At 34.0% G+C, this 24,634-nt stretch overlaps 2 protein-coding genes across 3 annotated transcripts; one reads left to right on the forward strand and one right to left on the reverse strand.

The window, feature by feature from the left end:
- Nucleotides 1-6,050: 6,050 nt before the first annotated feature.
- LOC140046823 (uncharacterized) lies at nucleotides 6,051-10,571 on the reverse strand. Its single transcript, XM_072091554.1, has 2 exons — nucleotides 10,501-10,571; nucleotides 6,051-9,026 (listed from the first exon to the last, which is right to left on the reverse strand). Exon 2 carries the CDS (start codon nucleotides 9,016-9,018, stop codon nucleotides 6,385-6,387), a length of 2,634 nt encoding a protein of 877 aa, XP_071947655.1. The 5' UTR covers nucleotides 9,019-9,026; nucleotides 10,501-10,571; the 3' UTR covers nucleotides 6,051-6,384.
- A 2,086-nt stretch (nucleotides 10,572-12,657) lies between these two features.
- On the forward strand, nucleotides 12,658-23,196 carry LOC140057636 (uncharacterized). 2 transcript variants are annotated; one of them, XM_072103355.1, is made up of 7 exons: nucleotides 12,658-12,835; nucleotides 17,856-19,299; nucleotides 19,503-19,526; nucleotides 20,442-20,624; nucleotides 21,053-21,097; nucleotides 21,393-21,504; nucleotides 21,941-23,196. In XM_072103355.1, the coding sequence occupies exons 1-6, from the start codon at nucleotides 12,821-12,823 to the stop codon at nucleotides 21,494-21,496; spliced, it is 1,815 nt and encodes a 604-aa protein (XP_071959456.1). In that variant the 5' UTR covers nucleotides 12,658-12,820; the 3' UTR covers nucleotides 21,497-21,504; nucleotides 21,941-23,196. The 2 variants fall into 2 exon arrangements, with proteins under 2 accessions (XP_071959456.1, XP_071959462.1); XM_072103361.1 differs by lacking the exon at nucleotides 12,658-12,835 and adding an exon at nucleotides 17,531-17,648.
- Nucleotides 23,197-24,634: the final 1,438 nt, after the last annotated feature.

Consider the following 24,634-nt stretch of genomic DNA (forward strand, 5'->3'; position numbering starts at 1 on the left):
AAATAAGCACCAAGTTGAGTAGAACACTTATTGAAATACTTGAAACAAACTGTCCTTGTATACAATCATCATTATTGTTCACTAATAAAGCGAGTATACTTTTATGTAAATAGTGCATTTTTAATATTATTATTATACAATATTTATTACATATTTAAGTAGCGGGAAAGTGGCATTACAATATACTGTAGTTGTTAGCAATAAACTAGAGTGATAAATGGAGTTAATCTTTCAACTAGTATAGACGTCTGTACTGTAGATTATAAAATGGTAATGGATTGATTTTATTTTGTATACTAAACTCATGTTGTCCTTTGCGATAATAGCGCGGTTTTGTTTGGGGGCAGTATCCAAACGAGTAATCTGCACATGCACATAAGCGTCCAGTATATATGGTTTCGTCCAGTTATTGCGTCTGTATTTATTGATCTAACGATTGTCTACTATCCTGAAATGAAAGCTTGTTACTATTTTTTCGAGACTCAACAATAGCAGTCAATACCTATCATAAGCCTCACGTTGGCGCTTAATATTCTAATGTTGGTTACAACATGGCACCCATGAACAAAGTTGTCGAAACTCTATTCCCACAGTAACTGATTAGCCATTTACCTGAGACAGCCTCCAAATAATCACCTTAATTCTAGGACTGTATTTTAATAAGATTACAGTGATAGAAACAGGTTCAACTTGGTACATGATTAACAGTTGAATTTTCATTTCATTTTGAATGCACTTATGTATCAGTTACATTGAAGTCGGGTCGCAACCTTTAAGATCTAATTATTAGAAAAGTGTACAACTGTATAATAAAAGCACTGTACTGTATTTAAGATGTCCAGGGAATTACGTAAATAGCAATAACTATGTATTGTTAGTTGGTTTTTAAAGAAGTAGCACATTAGTAGCATGTATATATTCCTCAAAGCTAAGAAGGATTGTTACCAACGGTGTATGTGGTCAGTTTTAATCAGGTTTTAATATTGGAGTGTTGAAGTGATGTGACAATGTGTGTTATGTTTTACTGTACCTCAAATTTTATCTAAATTTTGCACTTTTTTTATATAAAATTTATTTTAACTTATTATGTAAATGTGTGTCCTAAATAGTGCCTGTACCCAGAACTATGTTTGATTTTTTTTCCTGCATTATTTTGTAAGCAAACAATCCTTAATGAGGTCTTGTTTAGCATTTATAGAATTTACATTCTGTATACTGTATTATTACATTATATCAAAGATCTTATATACTAGTTATAAGATCTTTGATTATATATTGATTTTTATTTATTAACAATATTTACTACTGCCTTTGTTATTAATTTCTACAGTATTTAATTTTAAGTTTTTATTACATTTTTAATAAAGCAAATATTCCACCTTGAGTGAAATTTTACACATTTTCATTTATTATTATATATAATAAAAACATAATGTATTTATTTTCAATTCCTTAAGCAATAATATCATTATTATATAATTTTAAAAAAAAAAAAAAAAACTGGGCACCCATTAAAAGTTGTATTCTGTCTTTCGTACTTACTCCCTTACTTATTTTGGTACATATGCCCTACTATACTTACATTTTAGCTATATTACTGAGATTTTCCAGTCTAATTATTTTATAAACTATGTTGAACTCGCTCCATCAATATCTGATATAGATTAGATTTTTTAATTTTTTTTTCTTATATTTTAATTTATAGAAGTTTCTGTCTTTGTACTTACTCCCTTGCCTATTTTGGCACATACTTATTTTTAGCTGCGTTCGTTACTGAGAAATTTCAGTCTAATTATGTTATAACTATGTTGTACTTACTCCCACAAACTGTAATTCCCAGAAAAATTGAAAAACAGATTGTACTTATAATTAATTATGTATGTTATTAATAACTAAAGGAAGTTTGTATGGTATATCCTGCCAATGTATATTATATATATACTCCATCCAGCAGTAATTTGATACCAACATATTTATACTGTATTTATAGCACTTACTGAAGAGTACACTAGTACTGTAGTAAAGAATAAGCTCTTAGGAGTTTGTTTATAATGTACAGTACTTAAAATCTGGTTGCTTATCTTTACATCTCGTACTATAATCATAACATTTGATGGTTCATATGTGCATTGTATCATACACGATTTGAGTTGATTAGATAAGAATATTTGTAATATTTGATCTAGTATATTCTCATAGATTCTGGTCTCAAAATTCACTACAAAAAAATAGAATAATATTGGCCTATTACAGTTGTGTTACATTGTCATATTAGATTATGCTGGGTCAAATAACAGTTTATAATAACAATTAATAATTATTGATTTAATTTACTAAAAGTCATAAATTAAGATTCAAATCTCTGTACCATAATGATTGCATCTGTTGCCAATATGGAAATAAAGACTATAGAGTTTTATACACATCCTATCATCTGTATACTCAGTCTAAAAAATATCTGTTGTACAATAATAGGCCTATTATATATATATATATATTATATAAGATAACGGCATCATAGAAACTAGCTCTGCAGATTAAGCTTATATTAGTGTTGTGAAGGTTTACGCTCAACAATACATTATGTCCAAGGTCTATTCTGAGCAATTATTGCACATTATTTTAATGTATAATATATTGTCATACTATTATTATGTCCTATCTTTACCGCTAAGGTTTTTTAGTTCATCAATTATTGCATTGTCATCATTATTGAGCAATTAATTGTCTGAATAATACCTCCAAGGTCCATGCTGAACTGGCAGCCAATTATATTCTATTCCGATTCTCACATCAAACATTCCTCTGAAGTACATTTAATCACGTGTCCAACTTTTACCTACAATTATTGATGTAATGTCCAATCAAGTAGTAGCACATACACACAATTTATTCTCATAATAGTTGGAATTACTAATTTATTTTTCATGTGCAGTGTAAGTTGGCAGAGATTCTGTACATTCTGTCCAGCCTACTGAAGAAGGAGGAGGGCTGGTATTTGGTTTTAAAGTGGAAAGCAGTACAGTTACTAAATAGTTCCCCCCCCCCCCCCCGATTCATTAGGCCTAGATACATGACATTATTTTGTAATTTTTTTTTGTACTTAATATTATATTATTTATCCTAAGGTGTGTTTGATGCAATGTTATGTAGGCATATGTATACATGAGCTGTATAAGAAAACAATGTGTGTAATGGTTTTGTTATTATATATTGATTGTAATAAAAAAAAGTTGTGAATAAAAAGGTTTTTGACCATTATTTATTTTGTAATGTGTAGCATTTTGCTGCGAATACAATATTTGATTTAAAATGAGATTGAAGATAAGAGTACTTCTTCAATATTTGTGTGTGGATGTAGACATTGTTTGTTCCTCGGTAAATACTCAGTTTTCTTTTTAGGTCGAGCCAATAATTTTAGGATTTTCGCAAATGGAAAGCAAAGAATTTAACTTGGGCTTAATCGAATCAGGAATCAGATGTAGAAGAAACTAATAGTGCATTTGTTGAAATTAATCAATATGTTTTGTGGTTGATTTATTGTAGGCCCTAATCATTCCACTAGACTATATACAGCCGTTGAGTCAAAAAGTCTCAACCATATATGAGCATGGGCTGAATGACTGCTGCTAGATTGATTATTTGCAACAACTTAAGATGTATTGTCCCCGAAAAACATGAAAAATGAAGATTAACAAAATCTGACTTGAATAGCCCATTTTTCAGTTTTAATAAAAGTTATTCACTTCCATAAAAAAAAAAAAAAAAATTAATGTTTCAATCAAACAACCACTGGCTGCTTTAAATTTTCAGGTAAATAATTTTGTTTCAATCCAAATTTTGGTCAAAGTGAATAACTAAATTAGATGGCATATTCAATTTCAGGGGTGGGAGGAGGGGGGGGCCAATATATCTTTAATTAATGTACTGTATTTACTTTTAAAAAATTGCTGACTTCATAATCATACAGTAGACTAATGCAATTTAATATATATCACAGTTTATTTCCAAATAAACACAGTTTACTCAAAACTTATCAAAAGTACATCTGGATATTATGATAAAAAATAAATTGGATAATATGTTTAAGAATTATGCAATATCACATTTTTTTCACTACCAGGGGTTGTTGGTCGGTCACAAATTAAAACCACTTACATTGTTAGGTATCAATACATATGTTTCTGTCTATGGCCATGCAGTATACAGAACATTTAATTATATAAGTAACTGTCCAATGCTACCAAATTGACAACCTTGAAATTTCCCAAAATATTGGGTTTTCCAATACTAGGCTTTTCCAAAATATAAAGTTTTCCAAAATCATATTGAATATAATAAAAGAATTAAGTTATTTTTTAAGTTTTAACCAATTTGGTTTAAACTTCAAATTGAAACATAACAATTGAGAATTTAAACTATATGACTACTTTAAATATAATAATAATAATTCAAATTATTGGGGTTCAACATGGATTGCATTTAAATAAATTTCAACATTTTAATATGAATTTCAAACCAAGTTCCAAAATACACTAATAATATCAATGAATTCTCCTACAATTTTTAATTAAAATCAATTTATAATGAGCCTTAATTAATGTCTCAAACAATGTGATAAGGTAAACCTGTGAACATATGACATTATTTGTTTATAATATTACGATAAAAAGTTTAGCATGATAGGCAATTATATGACATTGTGTACCCATCCATGTTGAGCCGAAATTGATGATTTAAAACCACTTCTTCCTCAACATGCAAAACAACTGCTGTGCCTTTGTTTAATTATGTATTTATAAATACGTTAATAATCAATATCATAACCTTTATTTGTTCAAGTTTTTGAAAATGGCAAGATAAACTACAGTACGTGGTATAAGTAGATAATAATACAGTATATTCACAAGACAATGCAAATGCTTTGGACTGTTTGATGATGTGGCATACACAGAGTACAAAAAAATGTGTTGTGATAGTTCCTGCGACTACCTCAATTTGACATCACAACAAAATAGACATTATACAGAAATGCAAATGTTTTAGACTATTTGATAATGTGGCATACACGGAATATACATTAAAGTGTTGTGATAGTTCCTGCGACTACCTCAATTTGACATCACAACAAAATAGATATACTGTACTGTAATGCAGATGCATAGGACAAATTGATGATGTGGCATACACAGAATATACAGAAACGTGTTGTGGTAGTTCCTGCGACTACCTCAATTTGACATCACCACAAAATCAACATTAGCATTATTTCCTGGTTCAGACAAGATTAGAACCCAGAACTTGAAAGCAATTTGCTTCATTTAAAAGCTACTAATAATAACCTAATATAACCAGTACCAGCAGAACACTATACAACTGTCATATTCTATTTCACCTACTTTTTTATCCAATATTTTTTCGTTAACAATTACAAAAGATAAGTGAATTTTCTGATCAAAAAAGGATTCCAATCCAAACTGTGAGAATTAGTATCCATTTTAACAACAAACATCATCGGCTGCTACAACGCTTTAGATATAAATATTTATAACATAAGTAATAAGATTATGTTTGTCTTTAAAAAATATAGTGCATAGTATAAAATAAGAAACTTGTGTTATAAAGCAAGTAGTCCCATTTGACCGGCCTTGATGGCAAATAGTCAGTCCTTGTCTTACAACCAAAGCCTATTAAACACATGGACTGCCTTATACATGAACATAATATGTAGTTATTAATACATGAACAGTGTTCACATTATGGAAGATCTATTCTCTAGATAATATTCATAAAAATAAAAGCACAATTTTTACATACATTGAGGTTTACTATTAAAACATATCAACGTAACCAATTCCTGAAATATGCCTGGATCCAGGACTTTTTAGACAGGAAAAGCCCTAGCACTATCCACTGGTCCAGCAAAGCTTTAAACAGTTTAATGACCAATAATATTAATATTATTTGGACAGGTATACAATTTTTAAAACATTTTTATTTTCTTTAATATTTCTTTTATTTTTCAATAATAGCACACATCAATTTTGATTTCAAAGATCATTAAATTATCATTCATTTGCTCCTCTTTATTTTCTGATAAAAAACAATCGCTTTTATTGATTGATTGAATAATACACACATGCAACATTCACATTTTTATTAAAAGCAATGAAGCTAAAAATAAATAGGTCAACATTTTTTTTTAAATACAAAACAGTATGATACTGAAATACTCTTACTACAGTGTCATTTTTAATTCAAAGCCTTAGTGTTTCTATAGTTACTGCTGTAGCTGCAGTACTAGGTTTTGCTAATTTTTATATAACATAATATAGATGATTGTTCTGATGTGAAATATCATGAATGTTAAAAGGAACCCATTTTTTATTTGGTTGCTTTCATTTGTCCAATCAACTGGATCAGATGCTTTTCATCTTTAATATGATGCGAATGCTTCAAAACTAGATGTCGCTTGAACCACGTGAAGTTGTGCGAAATGTAACCACAGAATTGACAATTATATGAATGCAATCCAAGATGGCGTTCAACGTGGCGTTTTACCGACGACAAGTCGTTGAATCTTTTGAAACACTTCAAGCAACGCATATCCTGCATGTTAATCAATTTATATATGGACGCCTTCGAGCAGTCTTGAGTTCTTTCTACCACAGTATTTGTACTTTTTTCCGGCTCAAAGTGCTTATGAATGTGTCGTCGCAATGTGCTTAGATATTGGAATTGTTTACTGCACTTTAAACACTTCAAATTTTTTCTATCCATAAGCGAATCTTTGGAATCCTTGTCCTCCTCGAGTTTCTCCTTCTTGATCGCTACATCTTGCTTTTCCTTAGCAGTACGGAGTGGGGTGATTCGTACGTACGATGGTGTCATGTTTATTCGTGGTGATGATCGAACCGGTGACGGGGAATCTTTAGAAGGACTGCTGTGTGTGCTGCTAGGACTTTCCTTTTCTTTTGTCTTTTTGCCTTCAGATTTCTTTTCATCACCATTGTTTTCCTGGTTTGAATTAAGACTCTCTGTCAACTTCTTTGGTACGGTAGCAGATGTTTTTGGATCTGGTTTTGGATCAGAAGATGGCAATTTCTTCTGTTCTGGAGACTTTTTTTCATCAGATTTTTTTGTTTCTGTGGAAAGCTTTTTTGGAACCAAATTCTTCTTTTGCGATAGCTTTGATTCATTTTTCTTCACCTTTTTGTTATCAATACTAAAGTTTGATTCATTGGTTTCGTTTCTCTCTGACCGTAGGCTAAAGTTGACCCAGATGCCAACTTTCATTGACCGAATCGCTTCCGATATCTGTTGTATACTCCTAAACTGTCGGCCATGTTTACACATCATGTGACGTCTCATCTGCGTGTAGTCTCCGTTTTCATAACTACATCCTTTGCATTTATAGCGATTATATCCAAAATGGTTACAACAATGTTGCACCAATCGCCGCCATGCTGACAAAGACTTCTTACATTTTCGACACTGCAGATTTTTCTCATCAACAATTGAGAAAACATTTCTTCGGGCCATTTCAACTTCTTCTGGATTCGTATTCCTTTTCTCGTTCTTTGTTTTCTTATCCGGTTTTTGCATCACTCCTCCACCAGGTCGTTTACCTTTGCGATTGTGAATTTCTCTATGCCTGACTAGGTTACGTTTGGAAGAGAACACTTTGCTACAGATCTCGCAGGTCGGTTCATTTTCATTTACGGATGTCTCCGTGCTATAATTGTTGTTGTTTTGGTGAGTTTTCTGGACGACTAGTTTGACTACTTCATCAACTTCTTTAACACCCTTATTGTGAACGTGCAATAGGTGACGTTTCATACGATACAACGCCGGCGTCTCGTAATGACACGTGGGACATTTATATTTCGGCCTTTTATGAATTCTCATATGCCACGCTAAGGCTGTCCAATTTTTACATATTTTCTTACAGAATTTGCATTTATTAGGAACGCTTCTAGATGTTTCATTATCATTATTCTGTGTTTTTGTTAAACTAACAAATGGGATTTTTTCCTTTTTGTTAAGGGGTGAATTCTCTTTCTCTTTTTGACAGCTACCACTTTTTTCAGACACTACGCCCTGTAGATCACAGTCAACGTAAAAGTCAATATTTGAATTTTGCAGCTTGTTGTGAAGAGCGTCTCGTTTCTCAATGTTCTTCATGGTTGCTTTGCGTACTTGTCGCATTGTGATTTCGCCGATCAATCTAGTCGTGTCTAAATCGTTGTGCAGCAGCTGTACATGCTGAAAAGCACTGCTCCTGTCTAATTCGTCGTAATACATAATATTGCGGGGGATAATCACCTGCTGTTCAATGGCTTCAGATGTGGCAGGGATGTCGCGAAGTAAAAGATGGGGTTCACTTGAATCTCCTATAAGGTTAACTTGGGTACCTTTACTCTCGTTATTTGTTGCCCGTTTACGTTTTTTTATATTTTGCGAAGCATCGTCAGTAGGATTTACCACAACAGTTCTTTCATGGTTTTCCCACAACGCTTTGGATTTTTGCATACACATCTTCTGGTTTGTTGTGCAGCTGGAACGGACGTGATCCTTACAGTACAACTGTTTATGATCTAGAAAGTTGTTGACATTACGAAAAAGATTACGACACGATTTGCACTCAAGAATAACATCGGACTCGAAAAGGACCATTTGCCGTAAAAGTGGTGTACCGGATACGAATGCATCAAATAGATTTTGCGGGCTGGCCTTTTTACGCTCAATGCTAGATTTCATAACAACGGTAGGGTCAGCCGGGTCAAGTTCGGATACATTCTTAGATAAACACTCATCATTGTTGTTATCAACCGGAACCATTGCACTTTCCGACAACGTCTGTTGGTCATTGTCATCCTTTTTACTCTCAACTTCCTCATCCGATGAAGTTAGGAGAATATAGTCGTCAAATGTTGGGTCACTTTGTTTCATTAGTTGACATGTTTTAGATGAAATACTAATAGTTGCAGTTTGGTTTTTGACATTTTCATCTGCCATACTCTAACCTAAAAATAGACAAAAAATTTTAAATAAAATGAGAAAAGTTCTTATAAAATATTTTAGGATTTTACATTCATTATCTTTCCAGATTTGAATTGACTTTAAATATTTTTTTTAATATTTCATACACTCGCAAACGATCACCTAATAATTGTTCTCCGCAACAGAACACTTTTGGTGGTTCTTCAACCAACCTTCTCACCCGCACATTCCCCATGTATACATAATGTTAAGTTATCCATTATAAATAAGGGCCCGTTTGCACTTTACAATTTGCATCATTTGTAATGATCATGTGGTGTGGGTTCCTTTGGGTATAAAATTTAATTTGCTGGATTTTTTAATTAGTGTACTCCTTAAACAGCAAGCTAATTACCCACAAGGAGCAATTTTGACCTTACAGTACTAAGTGTAAAAAGATGCATGAAAAAATACCTTGCTGGGTAAATAAAAAGAACAGGTTGACTGGTTAATCCTAAGAGTAATTTAGGTTACATGTAATTGAGTTTAAATAAAGTCCGAACACAGCCCAAGTTCATCTCATTGAGTGTTACCGGATGTACCAGGCATAGATGACAGAATCGGAACTAAAAACATTTTGCTTACTTTTTGTCACGCTTTATATTTGTATTCGGAACAACGGACAAGACTATCCTTAATTTCATATGTTGTATGGTGCACTGACAGCGTATTAAATTGTATAATTAAGTGGACAGAATATAGTAAAGGGCCTACTACTGTAATAACCAAAAGTTGGCACTGATCTTAAACTCACAATAAAAATGAAATTACTTTTATTTATATAAAATAATACATGATATAATTGACCAAGAACAGGCTGCAGAAGCGTTTTCAGAACAAAAACATAGTGTGTGAATAATGTGAGCACATTACATGGCGATAGAAATGTAAAATGTACAGTACTGTAGAAACTCAGAAATAATATAGATAAATAAATATCCTATATGATACAAAATAAAGTTAAGCTTATCAACTTGAATCTAATTTAAGCCTGACCTAGCCTTTTAAAAACTGGTATCAATAAATTGAATTCGAAAGTTTTGATTTCGAAAGAAAAGATTAAGAATTTCTGTCTCTAAAACTTTACCCTCTCTCTGCCTCTGGTTTGCATTTAATTAGAGCTTGTCAAATAAATATATGCTTTGGCAAATATGACGCCCTATTATTACACATTCGAAGATATGAGAAAGAAGTTGATAACAATCAACTTCATCAGGGTACAACATTGAAACTTGGAGCGACTGTTCTGATCAAAATCAAAACTACGACAGGAACAGATCAGATCGACAATTGGGTGGCTAGTATGACGCACAGCGTCCGAAACTCGACGAGTGTGCCGAACAACCGGTGATGAAAATCATTAAAATTTCTTTTATTAGACATAGATCCGACGAACAGACACAATTACTCAGTTCACTATACACATCTAACTATTAAAACACTAGCTGATTTACTTACTAAGCGTTAATTATCAACAAATTTATGATTTTTCTTCTCCACTGTGTGGCGATTCAGCAGCTGCAACTCGCTTTTCTTTCATGGCGGGTATTGTTCCGTTTTGTAAATTACCCATCATGCACTGCGCGCAAGCTGATCGACACACACTTTTATAGGCCGAAACTGTTGTCGGTGTTGGAGCGAGCGTCTGGTCATAGTGCAGGACTGATTTAATCAGCAAACTGAAATACTAAGTCACTGCTCAATTAGCTAATAATTTAACGTAATTACTACTTGTTTATGAACTTTCTGTTCTGATTTCTAAGCTTAGATCTTTCTAGTTTAAGTCTACTAAATACATTTATTTTAAATCAGCTCGGCAAAACCTCATCTTTTACCAATTTGGTCGGTGTGACCAAACAAGTCACTTACTAAACTAATGTCCAGTTAGGTCAATTTAAGTCACTCTAACCGAACATGTTTTGAATAATTATTTTAGGCCTATATTCTATGCCTATATTAATATTTTAAACAGAACATCCATTGTAGCCTACATACAGTATATTTTATTGATGTTGGCCAAGTATAGCTATGTTTGTCGAATTAATTAAATTACGAAACGTGTTAGGCAATACGTGTGTTCGTGTTGGCCAATTAGATTTTTAGGTCATTATATACTGATGAACGATTTAAAATATTTGTGCCAAAATGTTTTTAAATGGCATGAAGTTATACTTTGCTTTTGTTGTTTTTTTATCATTTTTACACGCATGTGTTGTGTTAAATGAAATGTGCCGACATTCCGGTTTAATTCCATTTTTCCTACATAGGCATAATTTTATTATTATGCAATTCAGTGTAATCCTTTAATAGGTACCAACATGTTTAAAGTTAGGTTCTCTGCATTTAATTTTGGTGGGTAGTTTAAAGATTTTGTTCTCCAAAACATGAATGAAAATTAATAAAATCGAACAGAAATAATGTTTTCATAAGACAATTTTTAATAACAAAATTATACAAATTAAATAAAAATAAGACAAAATAAACGGTTAACTCTACCCAACAACCATTGCCTGTCAGACAATTTGACTATTTTTTCCAGGTAAATACAGCAGTTTTGATTTCAATCCAATTGAGTATTTACGTGTGATGTGATACCTAACAATTATATTTCTAGCGCCCTCTCTATAAACGTGTCGCAAAGAATCTTGATTACTGTGTGTAGATCCGAATGTCCATCCTCTCCAAGATTCAATGTAACATGCTTCTTTTTCAATAGTAATAGCATTTTTCTGTTTATTCATTGACGTTTTCAAACACTCTCCACAATCATACGGGAATGCGATTGTGGTGTTTCTTCAGCAACAAATATTTAAAAAAACATTAAAAAAAATGCCAATCGAGAAATTGAAAATATGCCTCCAGTACAATGTTGTCAAGCATGGTCTGTAAAATGTGTTAATATTAGAAATACTAAGTGAAGATTATTCCGTACTCAAGTTCAAGTTTATTTACCTTGATTTTTTTGGGGAAAAGGAGTTTTAACTCATTTATCCCAAAAAATAATTAATTCAATTCAATTTCTTCTTATGCGTTGTAGGCCTACTTTAATTGTTGTTGTGTCACTCCTGAGCGACGATTTGGCACAGCGTTCCAATTATATGTGACTTAGAATCTCACTTTACCGTACTTAGCTAGAACTTTGAATATATGTCCGTTTGTTAGTTCAAACCATTAAGAGCTTACTTCATCAATTCTATCCGTCTTCTAAAATCTTATAAGGTCTACTCTAATTATACTAACTAAATGAACTATAGCCGTTAATATTTATATTGTTAGTCATTACAAATGCTTAAATTATGTAGCGTATTTCTCTTAAATTGAAACTGGTCACCATTAGATGGCATCCATGAAAGACTCGGGAAATTCACGCTTCATTCGGCCAAATCGTATCCTGTGGCAACAGTTCTCGCTTCATTAACACTGTCACAATAGGTACCATTTCAATATCCAGAAATTAACCTTTTCAACTATAAATAGTGATATTCTATTCTATACACAGTGAATGCGTGTGACAAACTATGGACTATCTTTATTATGTAAAAACCTGACGAAAAGAACTATTGGAATTGTTGTTCATAAGAACAATGTTACTGTAAAAGTTCCATTGACGGCGGAACAATTTGATACGTACTGATCCATGACGGATAGTCTTATATTGGACTTCTGATCATTTATACCAGTAGGGCCTAATAATATGGAGTGTGTGTAGGTTTTGTGATTTACTTATAACACAGGTGTAATGTTATAGGATAATTATAGTTAAGGACCCATAGACAAGATGTCGTACCGACAGGTAAGTGGTTTTAATAAACACAATATTGATTGAGAGTTATGTAAACGGTTGGATATGAACTCTCCATGGATAGAGTCATGCTTCTCAGTAAAGAGTTCGAATCATCAATTGGTTCAGTTTTTCTTTAATACCGTAGTTCATAGGGAAACGAAAACATGTACATATGGTATGTAATTGTTAAGTGTGGCCCTTTAACCACAGTAGAACTGTAAGGGGACACCTTTGGGACCCAAAACGTGTCCCCTTAATAGAGGTATCCTCTGATTAGCCGTTTTTTAAACAAAACATTTAATACATAATATTCTCTTGAGAGTGTCCCCTGAATAGAGTTGTTATTGTCACAAGGGAGATGTTTGAATGTTTTGTATGAATTTAAACTAGTATTTCTGTATTAAAAGTTCTACGAACATAATGTTGAGTAACGGAGTGGTGTTCATTATAAATATAGTTAATTCAAATTATTGTGTGTATTGTAACGACCGTACAGAATGAGTCAACTATACCCCTATTGTTATTATTAGCAGCACAAACCTTCCGCCCTTCGCACTATGAAATGCCTGATCGATGCTGAGCTTGTTGTCATTTTTTACCTTCAAAGGCCTGGTCGATATTATAAAGTAATACCACGAGTATCATTTGGAAATATCAAAACAAAAATATAATATGCGGTGACTGTAAATCAATATCTATGCTTGGCATACTCTACAAAAAATAAATTAAATTATGAATTTTGATTACATAAACATTGTTGAGTTTTAAATTCATTTTGCTGACGGCAAAATTAGAATTCGATTTATGTTAGTGATGTTGAGTGGAGTAGGATTGGCTAAGGCAGGGGAGCCACAAACACCCAATGTCAGCCCACGTCCTCATCCCGATATCAGTCTTTTGTGTCCTCAATAAACAAAGTGTCTTAGGCTTTCGGAAAGAGTGTCTTAGGATTTCGGAAAGAGAGGGTACTGTACGTACCCCGGTGTTTTTGTAGCCCCTATTGTTAATCGATATTGAGGTATATACTATTTTAATATAATCATCATTATCGTTCTATGCAGAACCTAATTTCAGTATAGTCTGCGATGTCTATGATAATCTGCAATGGAGCTGCGATCAGGGAGGCCTATACACAATCACTTTGATTACGAAAACCACGATAACGGTCCCAATCAGACGAAACCCGCACGATTTGACGAATCCACCATCTCTAATCGTAAACATTTTTTTAATTCAATCTAAAAGATTGATATTTTAATCTTTTGCTATAATGTTAAATCAAGACCCCTACATGACTTTGGATTGATAATCGAAAAAAAGTAATGATATCACATTAGGCCTACTGTGATACCATTCCTTTCAGTGTACTAGTTATAATTCGGGTTGTTATTTCCTTGTCAATGTTATTGTTCATGAATTCTGTCAGAAATTATTATTATTTTCTATTTAAAAAATAACAATAAATGATAATGTACATGGTTTTCTAGTTAGTCGATCGATGGTTTCACATAATTTCCCCTTCGTATTTGGTTTCCAACATTTCGTGTAACTTCTGTTCTGAATTAAAAAAAAACAGAATGATTTAGATTTGGATCGCAGCAGTTGCCATGTATTTCCTTAAAAACAATTTTGACAGATCATTGACGTTTACAGAATTTGCGATAATAGAATAGAAACATCGTTATGTTCATTCCTTTTAGTTATAAAGGGTTATTGTACTTGGGAGTAACAGTACCCGAATTTAGCATTCAATCAATAGGTTTAAATTCAATCGAAAGCAACTGTAGGAAAAACTAAAAATAACTTTTATAGAATTTTAACGTAGGCTCTAATACACAACTTCTTTCATATCTGCGGTAAGAACAATATGCAGAAGAAAAATTGATGAATTTAGAATACAGTATTAGGCCTTATCGTATTTTGTAACCCATATTAAGGAGACACTTTCGGGATCATACAAAGTGTCTCCCGTAATGTTTCATGATAGTCTTAGTGTAAAAATATGTATTCCTCCTTTGATTCACATAGGAAAGTGTCGCCTTTAATAGGAGTGTGGCCTGAATAGGGTTTGGCCGTGTTAAAATATGTATTCCTCCTTTGATTCACATAGGAAAGTGTCGCCTTTAATAGGAGTGTGCCCTGAATAAGGTTTGGCCGTGTTAAAATATGTATTCCTCCTTTGATTCACATAGGAAAGTATCGCCTTTAATAGGAGTGTGCCCTGAATAGGGTTTTGCCGTGTTAAAACATGTATTCCTCCTTTGATTCACATAGGAAAGTGTCGCCTTTAATAGGAGTGTGCCCTGAATAGGGTTTGGCCGTGTTAAAATATGTATTCCTCCTTTGATTCACATAGGAAAGTGTCGCCTTTAATAGGAGTGTGCCCTGAATAGGGTTTGGCCGTGTTAAAATATGTATTCCTCGTTTCACACAGGGAAGTGTCACCTTCAGGTGTGTGCCCTGAATGGGGATTGCCCGTGTTAAATTATGTATTCCTCCTTTGATTCACATAGGAAAGTGTCGCCTTTAATAGGAGTGTGCCCTGAATAGGGTTTGGCCGTGTTAAATTATGTATTCCTCCTTTGATTCACATAGGAAAGTGTCGCCTTTAATAGGAGTGTGCCCTGAATTGGGTTTGGCCGTGTTAAAATATGTATTCCTCCTTTGATTCACATAGGAAAGTGTCGCCTTTAATAGGAGTGTGCCCTGAATAGGGTTTGGCCGTGTTAAAATATGTATTCCTCGTTTCACACAGGGAAGTGTCACCTTCAGGTGTGTGCCCTGAATGGGGATTCCCCGTGTTAAAACATTATTAAACGATTGTGTGCAATAAATAATTCCCTTTTACTGATGATAATAGTGCATGTAACGTTATGATTGGATAACTAAATACCAATACAATAATACACATTACGAAACTAAAGCTAATTCTATTAAAATATTGTAATATTATAATTTGTAATTTGTATGACTATACCTGTATATAGAACAATAATTGTATTACTCGCTTTCTAACCTTAGCATTTCAGTCATGCGGCAATTTTAATTGTTAAAAGATGACAATTGATCATTGCAAAAATAAGAGTTGTTGTTGGTGGTGAGAGTTGTTATGCCTAGTAGCATTAATACTGTTGTCATTGCATCCATGGAACATGTTCTTCTGCGAAGTAGATAAAAAATACCAATGTAAAATAATTAATCAATTTTAGCCTATATAACGTCTGTTTTAAAATGTCGGTATAGATATCATCATATTTTGGTAGAAATACTCAATTCAACACGTTTGTTAACGCCTAAATAAAGAACATGTACAGAGGTCTTACCACGGGGGAAACAATTAAATCCCTCCGTGGTCTAACAGTATAATTAGACCTGAATTACTTGTGCTACTAAGCTCCACTGTGACACAACACACATCACAAGCGAAAGATCATCCGAACTTTCACTTGAGTAGTGCCCAACCGTCAAATCTTGTGAGAGCATTTTTCAACAAAAATATTTGCAACATCTGATGGGAAATTTGAATTTCATCAATGTTACGTTAAGACGATGAAAACACTATAGGTACAGGAATAATGCAATGCTGATCGTGTAATGGCTCCTCGTTAAACCTATACAATTAGAAGTGTATCGTTCTTGCATAACTTCCATATCACATAATAACAAATTGCACAATTATCATAAAGGGTAAATTATGAACACAAATGGACACAACTATAACGGTGTTGTATAACAGTGCAGACAATTGTTCGCTTTCATTTTCAGGCCGTATTAATATTTACCGTAGCTGATCGTAAACCGTGTTTTTCATTTGTATAGTGTAATGCTTTATACTAACTCGTAGTTAATTGCTTCATGTCATGTTTAAAAGGTAAACTGAACCGAAGATAAAAGCAGTCATTATCCGTGTGATTCAGATCCAAGCTTTTAAAAAGGCCGGCCTAAAAGCATTGGTGATGTTGACCTAATGTTTTATTATTTTTAGGAGGCCGGACGCGATATTTCTCCAAATGACTTTCAAAGAAAATATGTATATCATAGGGTAGACCTAGTTCAATGATGTTTAGCAATTAAGATATTTGGTTGAATTCTGAGGAACAGAAGCCCTCGTTTCAAAACCCATCGATTTGTAAAGCACTAACATTGGAGTTACCATGCTGAACTCATATTCATACAAATATTACAATTTAGTATTACCATATCCATTGCGTTTTATTGTCTCACTAATCTATGTATGCCACCGATGAAAAGTTGTGGATTGATTGAATTAATTGATTGATTGATTTAATTATTATGATTGATATATTGTGATTTTTTTATCAGCTACTTTGGGACTCTCATGATACACCTTAAGTTTATGCTTTCGCTTTTTTTTGTATTGGGTAAATTTTGTATTGTAATGAGTTAACGAACAATGTAGGTTATATTGCTCTCAAACTCTGTGCTTTTAAAAATACTGTTTGCTTGGGATGTTTAACTTGTGTGATGTTGGCCTATTCTTTAGAATTGTCAATTGTACTTTGTTGATTTACTCATGAAGTAAGGGCGAGCACTCACTGGCTTTTCAATGCTGTTGTTTATTCTTTTCAACAGTATAACAAATAAGATTGTCTACTGACTGGTTGCCACACTGTCAGGTCGTGTGAATTGAACATATTATAATTCGGTATTGCGAGAAGGTAGAACCTTAGACATAGGTCTACTCATCATTGATATTTTTTATTTATCATCAAGACGTATATGATACAGTAGGATATAATAATTAGCTGATCTTCAGTTTTAATTACATGGATTGTTACCCTGGCTGTTACCGTACTTGTTGGTGATTACGCATACTCTTTATTTCTTTTTATTCGTGTAAAAACATATAAAGCAAACGGCGCCGTTTTCTGTTACGTGAAACGAACAAGACATGTACTGTTCATTTTAAATTTTTCGTAGCCTATTATAATGTAATGGTCGATGGACATCACAACGCTCAATTTGTATCATTAAAGTTCGTTAAATTATTCTAATTTATTTTTTGCAGGTTTATAATCCAGGTTATGCCATAAACGGACACGCTAGAGGAATAATGGATTCCCGTGGCTTTGCAATTCCTTATGTGGACAATGGCGGCCCAGCAGTGTTTTCATCAAACTCAAGTCACGTACAACGTAACAGTTATCGACAGCCACTTAGATCATCTTATACACGTTCATATCAACTACATCCTACCATTCCAGAGGTGCTACCCCCTTCAACACCACCGCCGCCACCACCACTTCCACCACTGAGATCAAATTTCCATCCAACAAGAAACCTTTATAAACCAGTATCAATAAAAAGACCATCAGTGAAACAGCAACGACAACCACCAGCGCCGCCGCCACCACCACCTCCGCCTACAACAATGGCTTACATCCATCCGTTACCATCCCCTCGGTCAATGACACACCCAACCCAACCACCACCTCCACCTCCGGAATCATCATTATCATCATCATCCTCGACGACTAACGAAGACCAACATAGGAGTATGGAAGACATGATTGACGCGGCTGGCCCACCTGACTACGACTCAGATAGTGATAATGCTGAGGAGTCAGACGAAGGAGACGATAACAATGAAAGTTCAACCAATCGGGATAGTGAAGTTGAAGATACTCCGTCTGAACGCGTAGAACAAGAAACTGAAACTCAGACGCAGAATTTTAGCGATGATGAAAACGATGATGGGAATGATGACAGTGGTAATGATCAAAATGATTTTGACAATGACGAAAACGATGACAGAAATGAAGAAGGCAGTGGAATAGACCAAAATGAAGGAGAACAGACGGTAATCACCCATGATGCTGGAGTTGGTACTGACGATATCGACAGGCCGCCATCCCGCCATGTAACCATTCACGAGAATCATAATGATCTTGGCTGGCAACGAAGAAGCCAACGCAGTCAGATGGAATGGGATGAGGTCGAAGCTCCTTGGGCAAGACTTTCCGGTAGACAACTGTCTGGCAAGAGGTTTCGAGACGATAGGCAGCACCCTCGATACTTACCACCACCAAGAAAGGAACCTAGGGTTGAAGATAGATCTAAACACCGACGTGAAAACCATTACCATGTACATGAAAGTTCCCGCAATGGCAACATCGTTGACCCACGGCTACCGATTATAAATTCAGTTTATTCGAGGCCTTATCCCGATAACGGCGTACATAAAAAAAGGAACAAGCCACGAGCTATGTACTACGATAACCCTCAATTCATCAATGAACGTACTATTCGTTATGAACCTCGACAAACGTATATTCCACCACAAAATGAGATGATGTACCAGCAGCAAAGACGTCTCGTGGACACCAGACGTAAACCAAAGAAAGAGAAGTCAACGTTAGCAGCTTGTACCGGATGTTGCGTCATTATGCTCTTGACGTTTGCCTTTCTGGTTCTGGTTGCTCTTTGTGCCGTTCTTGCGTACTATTATGTGGGTAAGTAAAATGAAAATTGAAAATATTTTTTAAGAAAATGTGATACCCAATTGTTGTGTGTGACGAGTGTGTATACATGAAGGATCCCCCACAGTTTATCGAACACACACCCCAAGCCTATGTCATGTTACTCTACATTGTCTACTTTTAACTTCGCCTGTATCATAATTATCTAACTTCAAGTTTACTGTTTTCTTTTCCAGTTTTTGATGAAAACACAACGAACCGTAAGTAGGCCTATACTAAATAATACCTCATTCTACAGTTATTAAGATCTGTCTACACGATCAAACTTGTTTTGTCAAATTTGATAGTGTAGACAGAGCTTGTCGTGAAACAGTTTTATGTGTGCGGTTTCCAAAAAAATGTGGTCATTTCTTGAATGTGATTCCTGACAACAAGTTGAGAGTTATCATATCCTCAATAAAACACTTACGCTCTATTGATTCATGTGGTGCCACGCCGTATAAAGTATATTCTGTGAGAGCGAGTTTAAAATTATTCAAAAATGCATTTAAAAATCAAAATACATTATAATTATTTCAAACAATCAATTTTCTGTATGATCAAATACGGGAGTGGCAAGTAAAGAAAATATTTTACTTTTATTGTTAATTGTTGAGTTATTTGATATGTATTATATCATTGGTGTTATATTTCGTAAAGCATACAAATGACGCAAGGTACGATATTTACACAGTGTGAAACTGCATTCGTACCCATTTAAATGTCTTTAAGTTCTACTTCAGACTACGGTTTTATAATTAATCGATATTTTTACCCTGTCCAATTTTATTTTCATCCTATCAAGCTCTTTTATTACGATATTAAGGTTCATTCTTATTTTGCTATGTACTATACCGATCAGAATTAATATAATGTGTGTGTGTGTGTGTCGACTAGCTGCTGGCAACTCCCCTTTCCTATGAGGAGCCATAAGCAGCAAAAGTGTGGGTCTGGCATACACTCTTGCTATTTGAAAAATTGATCAGTTAATGCAAAAGAATAATATGTTTATAATGTGTAATTGTTGAGTACAGTTATATTATGTTTATTCTGTTATTATATATTATTATTATTATTATATACTGTTATACTTATTTAACTTCTATTTAATTTAATTTCTAACTTCTTCTCTTTAGATCCTTGCAGTAGTCGACCCAGTGTTGAGAATGGACGATACGCGGATGCCTCGGCATCAGCGACGAATACGGTTGGAGATCAACACGTATTCGAGTGCAACAACGGATATTCCACTGACCCGGACCCACCATTCATAACGTGTGAAAGTGACTTAACTTGGGATTATAAACCACTATGCATAAGTATGTTAAAATTATCATAGTGAACATCAATTACAATTTGTTTTATCCATATACATATATTTTTTATATGCAACATTGGATCGGAAAATTACTAATAGCCTCGAATTTGAAACACAATGGAATCGATACATGTAAATGTTACCATTGATATCCTTATACATGGAAGATGGTACGTATAGGCCTTACTAATAGTAAAGTTGGCCTAAAGTTAAATTGTGTGTGTCTTTTGGGGCCTTGAAAAACTCGGAAACTTGGTACATCCAGAAAGATTCTCTGGTACTGAAAGCTTAACATAGGTTTTACCAAGTGTTAAGTATAAAGTAGAGATCATGAATAATATATCACATTACTTATGGTATCTTGGCTTATACTCAAGCTTTCAGAATATTAGTTTTCATTTTTATTTGACATTTATTTTCCTTTTCTAGTACCAAATGATGACTTATCGAATGAAGAAATCGGACTTCTAGCAGGTGAGAATAATTCTACGGCAAATTCCTTCATTGTTCTCTACAGTGGCGGATTTTAAGGTTCAAACTACCATTCCTTCCCTATGTGTGTAGTTTATAGATCTTATTTGTCACTACTTATATTTAGGCCTTTAAAGCCCTGTCTACACTATCAAACGTTATGCGACAGTATGTATAGACCAAGCGCCATCGCCACATCTTCGTTATTTGATGCCTTTCCAGTGCAAATATTCGTCGTGAATAGAATGTGTTTAACAGTGCATTAAATTGTAATAAATACTTTCTTCTTTTCATATAGGTGCAATTGGAGCTGGTGTTCTCGCACTCTTATTTTTAATCATTATGATACTCATGACTTGCGTGAATCTATTTTCTTCCCGGAATGATCAGTACAAAATTTAACTTAAATGGTAAGAGATTAGGCCTAATCATTTTATCAACCTAATTTAAACCATGAATTTACTCAAACTAAAGTTTAACTACTGAGAAATAGTTTTCGTCATCCGGAAGCAGTGTAATCGGTCAGGTGTTTGCCCATACTCTGACGTAATTTTAATTGAAAAAAAGAGAAAATGGTTCTCTGCTGGTGAGAAATCTAACCCATGACCACCAGAAAACTATCCTGAGTTTCTAGACGTCTTAGACCCCATTTACACTTACCATTTAGGGCGGCCTAGCAACAAAAGTGTAAATGGGGTCTAAGACAGCGAATGGTTAATGTGATTCGAGCCCAATGAGAAGGATGCAGCGGGTGATGATAATTTTACTGGAGTTTCAAACTATATCATGGCACACCATTTGGTTTAATCCTTATCTTTGCATTAATAATGTCGTTTTTGTCCACAGGAGTGACGTAGGCTATATGCTGTTTCAACTCTGATGCAACTCAAAATCTGAATACAGCTGAGAAGAAGAAGACACTTTTTGAATTTTAAATTTTAGTAGTAAACAATCTTGCAATAACGCAAGATTAGGACAAACTACTACTATACGCACAACAATCGTTGAAGATTATGAACATCAAGAGACTATTCAATTATACCAAGGCTATCTACTATTCTCTTGATACCTTGAAGGAGGTACCCGATGTAATTGTATACGTTTGACGGCAAAAATAACACTGGTTTTGTTTGTTATATACAGGAGTCTTCCAGAATAGTAATTAGACCTTTTCATGATTCAAGAAATATTTATAGATTGAGAATATATATAATAGTTTTATTTTGTGACGTCATTTTGATACAATTCGGTACAATTACGTCATCAAAGGCCAATGACTTGTTTTTATATTGTACTAAATGTTTGTATAGAGACCGAATTTTATTAATGAAATGTTTATTTGAATGTATACCTCTCATACGTATTTGTCATATTAAATACTTTTATAGCTATATTTATAGATATTTAATCAAAGCAAAATGTCATTATTGGTTTAAATAATTCTTACGTTACTACTTCGATCCGGGATTTTTGGAGGATTGTGGTTTAGTGTGCAGGCCACACAATAGCCTTTAGAACCCTGCAAAGGAACTTAAAGTTTCATTAAGCCAGAGAGTTGTACAACTCCCTGATTAAGCTATCTCTATTTGGTGAAAGTGGGATTAAATTGAAGGTGTGTGACGTGTGTGTTTTAAGTAAATAGGCCTACTCTTTTGGCAACAGCATCAGAGCACCGACGAGTCAAGAAGACGTTTCGTCGGACCTCGTCGATCGTACGGAGGCTGTCTGAGTTTGCCTTTAACATGAGAACTTAGGCCTACTATAAATTAGGCCTAAATAATTAATAGTTCCTTTTCATAAAAGATGAGAAACTCCCTCCACCTATTTTTACCCTATGTTTTCTTCATTTGTTTTCTTGATGTATTATAATATGTTCAGTTTAAAGTTTTATAACATAGAATTTAAAACGATAGCAACAAATATAAAATGCTATTTTTATATCATAAATTTATTGACATTTTTTATGACTTTTTACATAGTAGTTTCATCAATAATGTTGATGAGATTTTGATAATATAATTCATGGCAGCTATATGTCAATTATTGGTCATTATTTTTATATTTTTTTTATATTTTATTCAATCAAATTAATTAATTATTGGTCATTAGGCCAAATAAAAAAAAATACTTGTTAAGCGTCACACCCTCATAAATTTTCAGGGGCGGGGGGACGGTTTTTTTTTTTTTTTTTTACTTTTTATGGAGGTATAATTTTGTGCGATGGACGTTTTGGCCCACTTTTTTTTAGGACGAAACGTCAAACTTTTAAAATGCGAAACAGAACAAAATTGACTATGTATGAAATATTATTGCCGATGACAAAATTGAGTTTTGTATTGTTTATATCCAGACGTAATTAAAACATTAAATTTAATTGCCACCGAGCGAAATTGTAGGCCCTAGGCTAATCCGTCCAAGCTGCCACCCCCGCCTCACTCACTCGTCCGCCGTCTCTCGCTCGACTCATCTATCCAGGAAATTCCCTATCGCGAGAAGCATGATGTTGGTCTCAATAATACTAAATAGTGGGCTGATTTTGAAAACAGCTTACGGCATTTCTTAAGTGAATTTTTATTCAACGTATTCATTCTTCTTTGATGAATCCTTTGCCAATTGCTGTGTAAATCAGTATTTAAAGTTGTGATGCGAAAAGTGTGTGTAATTATTCCACACAGGTAAACCAGGCATAAGAAAACGCATCGCCGGGCCCATCGCCCAACAGGACCTCGTGGCGTGCCGATCTCGAGCGCGAGATCATCGTAAACAAAATTGGTAGAGCCCATTATGTATGGGGTGTTTCCTATTTACGAACCTATAAAAAACGCGCCTCGACCACTGTGTAGGCAAAATATTTATTTCGTTAAATCCCTAAATTGATAATCGTGTATTCTGTAATCACGTGACTGATGATGTAATCCTCAGCGACGTACTAAATGCACGTGATTTAATGTGTTGGGGAAAAAGCCTGCTGTTTACCACATTACATGATTCGCGGTGCTATTCGCGTTTCCTTGACGTAAATCGGCGGCGTGTAAATGAAACAATTGTTTTCACCAAATTGCCGTTGTCGACAAAGAGCGATCGGTGGCTAGCTAGCGTGGCTAAGCTAAGAAGTACGTATTTTTCAAAAATTACACCAGCCTAGCAAACATTTGCTAGTTTTTTGAAATTTTCAACTAGCAATTATGAAGAATCTACTAGCAAAATGCTAGTTGCTAGCGTGAATTTTGAGCCCTGCTCTGGAGCTGGGCCGGGCCGCTGAACTTTCCGTTATATATGGGTAAAAAAAAAAAAAAAATAAAAAGAGAGGCGGCTGGATAATCAGGAGCGGGCGGTGACGCTTAACAAGTATGTTTTTTTATTTGGCCTTATTTTAACGTGGTGACATGAGGATTTATTGTATATGCCCCACAATTAAACCAATTTGTTGTATTTTTATCATATATGAGTGAATTATAGGAAAATATTGAGAGTTTTATAATATTTAGTATTTTTTAAATAAATCAATTTTGTACAAAAGATGGGAAACGTTTATTGAGC

The sequence above is a fragment of the Antedon mediterranea genome, chromosome 1, assembly GCF_964355755.1.
Source record: "Antedon mediterranea chromosome 1, ecAntMedi1.1, whole genome shotgun sequence".
NCBI classification, from domain to species: domain Eukaryota; kingdom Metazoa; phylum Echinodermata; class Crinoidea; order Comatulida; family Antedonidae; genus Antedon; species Antedon mediterranea.

Excerpts from the sequence above, each read along its gene's own strand:
- LOC140057636 (XM_072103355.1), top strand. Across the intron at positions 19,300-19,502 it reads TCTTGCGTACTATTATGTGG|TTTTTGATGAAAACACAACG; the intron begins GTAAGTAAAATG and ends TTTCTTTTCCAG. Across the intron at positions 19,527-20,441 it reads TGATGAAAACACAACGAACC|ATCCTTGCAGTAGTCGACCC; the intron begins GTAAGTAGGCCT and ends TCTTCTCTTTAG.
- LOC140046823 (XM_072091554.1), bottom strand. The coding sequence starts at position 9,018 with ATGGCAGATGAAAATGTCAAAAACCAAACTGCAACTATTAGTATTTCA.